Source organism: Trichechus manatus, unplaced genomic scaffold (genome assembly GCF_000243295.1).
Source record: "Trichechus manatus latirostris isolate Lorelei unplaced genomic scaffold, TriManLat1.0 scaffold00142, whole genome shotgun sequence".
NCBI classification, from domain to species: Eukaryota; Metazoa; Chordata; class Mammalia; order Sirenia; family Trichechidae; genus Trichechus; species Trichechus manatus.
The window spans coordinates 1,911,596-1,919,754 of NW_004444078.1; the positions used below are offsets into that span (position 1 = coordinate 1,911,596).

Genomic DNA, 8,159 nt, shown 5'->3' on the forward strand with positions numbered 1-8,159 from the left:
CAGCAATTCTGCTCCTAGGTATATACCCAAGAGAAATGAAAAGCATATGTTCACATAAAAACTTGTACACAAATGTTCCTACCAGCATTATTCATAACAGCTCCAAAGTGGAAATAACCCAAACATCCATTAATTGATGAATGGATCAAAAAAATGTGGTATTAGCCATATAACAGAATAACATTTGGCAATAAAAAGGAATGACGTACTGATACATGCTACAATATGGATGAACCTTAAAAACATTATGCTAAGTTAAATAAAGCCTGTTACAAAAGAACAGATATTGTATGATTCCATTTATATAAAATCATAAATATTCAGCAAATACTGCATAAGCTACATTCAAAAAGACCTTTCAAAGAACATGTAAAGCATTCACTCATTTCATGACATTTTCACATGTAAGCAACGTTCACTCCACCTCTGGCTCAAAAGCCAGACATCTGAACATTTTGGTAATATAACAGAGTTATTATAATATTAACACCAGCCTTACTGCAGTAGTAAACTTGTCTAAGATCTATGACTATGAGATCTGCTTGTTTCCTGCATCTGCCGTGGGTAGCAGGAGAGAGTTGAAGTATTCAATTTAGAATCTTTACTTAATTAAAAAATATTTATGAACAGCATCAATAGCACTTAACTTTGCACAGCTAATTAATAAAGGCTACCATTTGAAATAATGAGATATTAGCTTGGTATACTAACAAAATGGAGATGGATAACATCTGAAATTCATGGACATGTTTTTAATTAGAATACACAAAACTCATCAATTTTAACAAGTTTTTAATTTTCCCCAAGGCAATAAAACATGCAGAGTGCTTTCACATTATATTAGAAAAGGCTTTTTGAAATAATAAGCATAGGAACCTTACAGAGATGTGGTTTATAATTTTTGCGAAGTTCACTAACGTATATGCTAAAGAACTAAAAAATATGTTCAGTTTAATTTGGATATTTATATCTTAGTCATCATCCTGGAATTTTATAGTGCCATATAAAAATTAAAGAATTAAGGAAACCTAATTACCCCACATTACATACACATTTGCAATATATTCTATACATGGTATAATCCTGGAGTGCCCACTCACATTTCTCCCAACCACTAAAACTTCATCCTTTCTATATAATTGAGTATTACCTTCTTTATGTAGATTAATTCAACTCCTTCTTTCTCAAATGCTCTAACCATATAACATCATACACATTTTGGCATCTGCCAATTACATACTTGCTAAGATAATATAATTAGCAGTATATAATGCTAAAGTTTGTCTTCTCTTTCCAAGTATCTGTTGCTGTTACTGTGTGTCGAATTGATTCTGACTTACAGCGACCCTACAGGACAGAGTAGAACTGCCCCATGAGGTTTCCTAGGCTGTAATCTTCACAGGAGCAGACTGCAGGTCTTTTCTCCCATGGAGCCCGCTGGTGGGTTAGAACCACCAACTTTTTTGGTTAGCAGCCTAGCACTTAACCATTATACCACCAGGGGTCTTTTTCCAAGTATTGTTGTTACTGGGTGCTGTCAAGTTGATTCCAACTCATAGTGACCCTACAGGACAGAGTAGGAGTGCCCCTCAGGGTTTCCTAGGCTGAAAGCTTTACAGGAGCTGATTGCTAGGTCTTTTCTCCTACAGAAACGCTGGTGGGTTCAAATTGCTGACCTTTAGGTTAACAGCTAAGCACCTAACCACTGTGTCAGGACTTCTTCTCTAAGTATAAGAGGCATATAATTGGTTTGTATTCTGAAGTACTAACTAGTCAAGCTACTCAAAGAACCAAGGACTTGCACCCTCCATAGCTGCTAACAATAAGTGAGGTTGGGGTAGAGGGACGGTACTACATAAATATTTAATGACTGACTTAATCACTATAAGGTAGAAAAAGAAGCCTTCACTAGTAGTCAGTGCTGCCCAAATTGGTTATCTCCATAAAGTAACTTATTCCTTCATCTACAACGGTAAAAAACATCAGCTAACTCTTCACCACAGGATCAAAACTTTTTATGCTAGAAAGCATTTTAAAATTACTGATAGTAAAAGAATAACTGCTATAATTCCTTTATTAATTCATTATATTCATATTAATTTATCATCACAATCTTATAAAACTAGGGCAACATGAATACAGTCATTTAAGAAAAATGTTGTAATGTTAGATATAAACACACGTGCATACCAAATATATAAACCAAACCAAACCCAATGCCGCCGAGTCGATTCCGACTCATAACGACTCTACAGGACAGAGTAGAAGTGCCTCCACAAAGAGTTTCCAAGGAGCAGCTGGTGGACTTGAAATGCCCACCTTTTGGTTAGCAGCCAAGCTCTTAACCACTGTGCCACCAGTGCTCCACAAAGTGTATACAGTTTCATCATAGATCTACCTTCCGGATTTTAAATATAAAAAAAGATATACAAACGGTTTCTGCTGGGGTTAGCCTAAAACCAAGACTGTAGAGCAGAGAACCTATTTAGGAGTCGAGCAAAAACCATTTGTACCACCCGGAGACCTATCCAAACCAAAAAACCCAAACCCATTGCCATCAAGCCAATTCCAACTCATAGTGACTCTATAGGACAGAGTAAACTTAGAACTGCCCCATAGGGTTTCCAAGGCTGTAAATCTTTAAAGAAGCAGATTGTTACATTTTTCTCCTGCAGAGTGGCTGGTGGGTTCCAACCACCGACCTTTTTGGTTAGCGGCCAAGTGCTTAACCACTCGCCACCAGGGCTTCTTCAGGGACCTATAGGTAGTCGTAAAGTGAAACTCTCTCTGCCCTCATCTTTTCACCAGCCCACTTCCCAGTGGTATAAGACAACTAAAATAATAATCTTTAAAAGAAAGTGATTAAATTGTCTCTACAGATTTCACAGAAAGCCAATGGCCAATTAAAAAAAGCATTAAAAGCTTTTAATTTTCTTCAATATAGAAAAAACAAATACTTAGATTTACGTAAGAAAATGAGACATTTCTTTTTCCAACCAATTCTTATGTAATTCTTACCATCTTCGTTTAAAAACAGTTTGTTGAATCTTAATCCACTGGGCTCTTTTCCAACATATCGATGCACATATTCTGTTCCAAGATCATTAACAGCAATGGCATATTTCAAAGGTTTTACACAGGACTGAAGACAAAAGGGAACTTTGGTATCTCCAATTGAATGCCTATTTAAAAGTAGATTTAGAAATAATTACGATCACCTGGAAAAGAAATGCAACTGTATAATTGGAGTTATTATTTTTACATGTTAATTCTAATTTACACAGTTTTCCCCACAATTCAACCACAAAAGTTTACTTCAATATTAAATAATAAGTACAAAAAAAAAGCAAACCCATTGCCATCGAGTTGATTCTGACTCATGGCAACCCTGTAAGGACAAAGGAGAACTGCTCCATAGGGTTTCCATGGCTGCAAATCTTTACAGAAGCAGACTGCCACATCTTTCTCCCATGGAGAAGCTAGTGGGTTCGAATGGCCAACCTTTCAGCTATCAGCTGAGAGCTTTAACCACTGCGCCACCAGGGCTCCTAATAAGAAGTATGTTTAAGAGGGATAATGCAAAAAAAAAAAAAAAAAAAAACAAAAGCTTGAAAGTATTCAGATAATAAAATAATGATTCTAAATTGGATCATCAACAATTAAGTAATGTGAAAATTTTCCTCTTAAGGGCAAGAAGGTATGTGTCCCATCACTGTCACCCATATTCAATCATAGAAAATAAATTAGCCCTTTTAGAAAATTCTTCACCTTTCTTTTACTCAAACCCTTAAATGGCTAAACCATGACTAGCTGCAGTTGAAAGTAGTTTAGATTTAATACCATTCTTTAAGAGCCTGCCTATAAATGTCTCATCTTACGAACCATATTTACTCACAATTCCAACCTCATTAAGAGAAATAACATCCAATTTTATGAACCTGATAGAGCTGGCACTGAAGTTACCTTAGGCAGTCATCATCACCAGTAAACAGACAACAGAACAAAAAGAAAGCTTTATATAGTATCTATCCACGGGGGAGGGGGGGGATCTTTGCTTTATTCACTAACGTATCCCATTAGTGCCCCAATGTCCCAACACCTTACAGGTGATCAATAAATACTGAATGAATTAATAAATAAATGTTGTTGTTAGTTGCTGTCGAGTTGGCTCCAACTCATGGAAACCATGTGTGTAACAGAATGAAAAGATGCCTGGTCCTGTTCCAATAGATGAATGAACAAATCTTTTACCAGAAAGGTTTTTTTCTAACACACTGTTGACACTTTGTCAAAAGGTTTTATAGTAAGAATAAACATAGTACTACAAACGATTACAAAAGTTATTTTTTTAATTCAGGGTTCTACAACACATAAGAAAGCATAAATAAATACACATTTAAGTCAAGCAATAATATAGTTTAATATGCTAAAACTGAGAACGTATTATTAAAAAAAAGAACTACTGGACACTTTTGACTTGCTAATTCCTCTAAGGTGGATGATCAAGTACATTTATTAACCAAACTAGGATACTTTGAAAGTGAAACTGGGCACTATTAATAACTACCAGAAGCAAAAGGTTGAACAGCAACTGTCCTATGGCAAACAGGAACCTAGGGTCACCTCCCTCCTAAGTATATTATAGAATATAAATACCTATGTATGTATTTATATGATCATATAATACCTTTTCTATCAAATTTATACATAATTTAATTAAGATTATAACTTCAACCTGACAATCATTCTAAAAAAATCTATAAAAGTCTTATTATCTTTGGAATTAAAGATATCTATGTTCTAGTTCCAAAGCCAAGTTTTAAAATTCTCTAGAAAACTAAAAGAATCATCTCTACATATAGGCAATGTTTAAGAAGAGAAAAGCCATGTGCAAGCATTACATGATAATAAACCATTTCTCCCAAATACAAAAAAGAGGAATATCACTACCTACTGGAATTTGCTCTGAGGAAAAAACCATGTCTTCTCATTTCTTTGTGTCCTTTCCTAGCACGCAACATGTACTTCTACACAAGTAAATGTTTAGTACTATGAGTTCAGATGAAGATAAAAGTCTGTTATAACAGAAAGAACACCAGACTAGAAGTTAAGAAACGTATGTGCTAGTTTCACCTCTGCCAATAATACGGGAACCCTGGGCCTCAGGTTCCTTATTTTCAAAATGAATAGGCTAAGCCATATGTTTTTGATTGTAAATACTTGGGGATAATTAGTAAAAAATAAAATGATCAGTTAGAATGAAGAGATTAAACTTGCATAAATGGGAGGGAGGAGGCTTTAATTGGGACATTATCTTGAAAAGTAAAACCTAAAATTACAGATTAAAAAAAGAATATTGATTTTTCTTTTTGGCATAATTTTTCTCAAAAAAACAAATTATAATATAATAATTTATGTCTGACTTCCAGCACAACAAAAAAAAAAGGGTTACTCTTGAAAAAATATTCCACAACTTTATCAATTTTTCCAAGGGTTTCTCTTTATTGATTTTTAAATTAAATCATTCTCTTTGAAGTGCCCTCACATCACTGTCCTTTTTATAATTCTGTCAGATTCTCATTTGGCAGTGGCTATGCCTGCAATGTGAGCATATCCCAAATACTGCTTTCACTGACTTCATGAAATTTAGCATATTTCTTAAGATTAGACCTTTTACTTTGCAAATGATTTGACAGACAACGAGATGTGTTATGCTGCATTGTCTAACTATCATGCTAATTATATCAGGAGCATAAGGAACGAAAATACTGACAGGAAGGGTAACCAATGTTAAGCTGAGAAATGGGGACTAATTTTATTAGTGGTCAGTTTATTACTGAATAATTCCATGTTCTGACAAGTCTGCTTTTCCTAAACAATTTCATAACTACAGGTATTTAAATAAATACTCGAACAAGACTACAACTATGAAGATCAATAAAATGCCTCATGTAACTTAGCTTAGGCAGTCCTCAAGTTCCAAACCAGATTCATTCCTAACTATGTCCTTAAGTCGAATTTGTAGGTAAGTTGGAGCAGGTGCATACAGTTCTTACTGAGCCTTACTTTAATGCGAGAGGGAGCCCCTGCTGGTGCAGTGGTTAAAGCACTCGGCTGCAACCTGAAAGGCAGGCAATCACCAGCTGCTCTGTGGAAGAAAGATGTGGCAGTCTGCTTCCGTAAAGATTTATAGCCTTGGAAACTCCATGGGGCAGTTCTACTCTGTCTTATAGGATTTTTACGAGCTGAACTGACTCGATGGCAGTGGGTTTGGTTTTCAGTTTTACTGCAAGAAAAGGCTCAAAGTCTTTTCAATGATTTAAAAGCTGCACTTGTAGCAAGTGAAGGCAGCTGTGATGAAGAATTTGTTGCAAGTAGGGTGGTTCAATCGTTTCAAAGTGAGGGCAAACTTACATAACATTAAAGGGCAAGTATGAGCTGTCCAAGTTGTTCGACATTCGTAAACCAGGGACTACCTGTATATACAGTTACCATCTCAGTTTTTTTAAAATTAAATTAAAATCTAAATTTATTTACCTTCTTGAATTTATGTCATGCTAGGGCTAATTTCCATTAGAGGAGATGCCTCTCTATCCCACGCCCACTGTGATGCAAATTCAAGGCTTAGAGGTGGGTTTTTATGGACTTAAACTTACCTCTGTCCATCTACTGTACAAACTGATACACCCCACAAATCAGGACTGAACTTGGCCAGCTGAGGAATATAATCTGCAACCTATCCAAAACATTGGGAAAAAAAAAAGAACAGCTATAACGTAGGCAAATAATATTTTCTTCTACCAAAAAATTTCTCAACTTCGCTTCCTCCAATGACTAATTATTTTATAACACTCAGTAACTTTGTGATCTATCTTTTATAACAATGCTCCTCAAAAACTAAGGGCACACAAAACTGAGGAATGGGTGAGATCTAAGTGACTTCTCTCAGTCTGTAACATCCCTTATCTTTCCCAATGCATTCTCTCTTCCTAGAAAAGCAGAGTCTAAAACATGAATTTGGACATGATTTTGTTCTTTTTTTTTTTTAAGGGAAAGAAGATCTTCTTTAATCAGGGTCATGGGTGTTGATAGGGTTGTACTATGTAAAAAAAATTAGAAATCAAATGGCTTAAAACAAGCAATAAATATCTACGCTAAAATAATTACCGAGAGATAATATTATACTGAAGCTAAGTATTGTACTCAAAGCTAAAACAAAAGAAAATGTGGAAATTAATGATACAATTTCTAGTATTATTTAAGAGTTTTTTAAAAAACTGGAAACATTTCACTTAATGTTCAAGGATATGAGATTTGTAGAAATTTGCAGTAAAATTATTTTTTTAATTAAAATTTAAAAAGCCATCACAACTATTTGAATCAAGAATTCTTAAAATTAGATTTCCTCTTAGCCAGAATAACAAATAATGAAATTATTTCAAAAACATTAAATTCAGTGGCTTCATTTAACTTGAATTTTTTAATTAGTAAAACACAAGAAAAATATATAATTTTACTCTCTGTATTCCAAGTTGAGCTTAACCCATTAAGTGATTGCATTAGGAAGATATTCACATCAGAAAAGTTACCTTTCCTCCAGACTGCTTTTTAGCACTTTCAAATAACTCATCGATGTGTGAGGTAAAAGACATAAAGTCAGGAATGACAAACTTTCTTCTAAAGGCTTGTGTCAATAAAACAATGTTGCTTTGAACACATCTGTGAAATATGAGAAAAAAATTAATAGTCTGGGTGCCTTTCAAATATTAATATTTGGTATAAGAAATAGTATTAATTAGGGAGGATATTAACCCTATATTTAAACAACAGATAAAATCATTATCTCATATAACAAACTAAATTCCACAAATACTCTTTCCCCATTATTTTCTTTCCTCCCAGCAGCCTTTCATGTAGTTGCTTGTAAGCTGTTGAAGAGGCTAAAGAAATAAATTGAACATGCATAAAAGTTGTGTCAAAGATTAAAAGGACAGAACATTCCACCAGGGTAAGTATTAGGACCATCTGAAACAAGTTTCTTAGCCACCAGGGTTGATAAGCATTTAGTTTGACATGTGGTTAGCAAAAATCAGGCTTTAATATGTTACGGTTGACATCCTGTTTATTTTTTGATTAAGTAACCTCAGAAATATACTTTT

The 8,159-nt window shown here is 34.5% G+C and overlaps 1 protein-coding gene across 7 annotated transcripts in view; it reads right to left on the reverse strand.

Annotated features, from left to right (window-relative positions):
- The window catches only part of GLS (glutaminase), an 89,172-nt gene that overhangs the window by 61,435 nt on the left and 19,578 nt on the right, over nucleotides 1–8,159 (reverse strand). For 5 of the 7 annotated variants that reach the window (XM_012558168.2, XM_023739860.1, XM_012558169.2 and 2 more), the window contains 3 exons: nucleotides 7,590–7,719; nucleotides 6,657–6,736; nucleotides 3,019–3,182 (listed from right to left, as the gene is read on the reverse strand). In XM_012558168.2, the coding sequence (XP_012413622.1) occupies nucleotides 3,019–3,182; nucleotides 6,657–6,736; nucleotides 7,590–7,719 (374 nt within the window). Of the gene's footprint in view, nucleotides 1–3,018; nucleotides 3,183–4,954; nucleotides 6,200–6,656; nucleotides 6,737–7,589; nucleotides 7,720–8,159 lie in introns of those variants that run through there. The other 2 variants (XM_023739864.1, XM_023739866.1) reach the window with 2 other exon arrangements.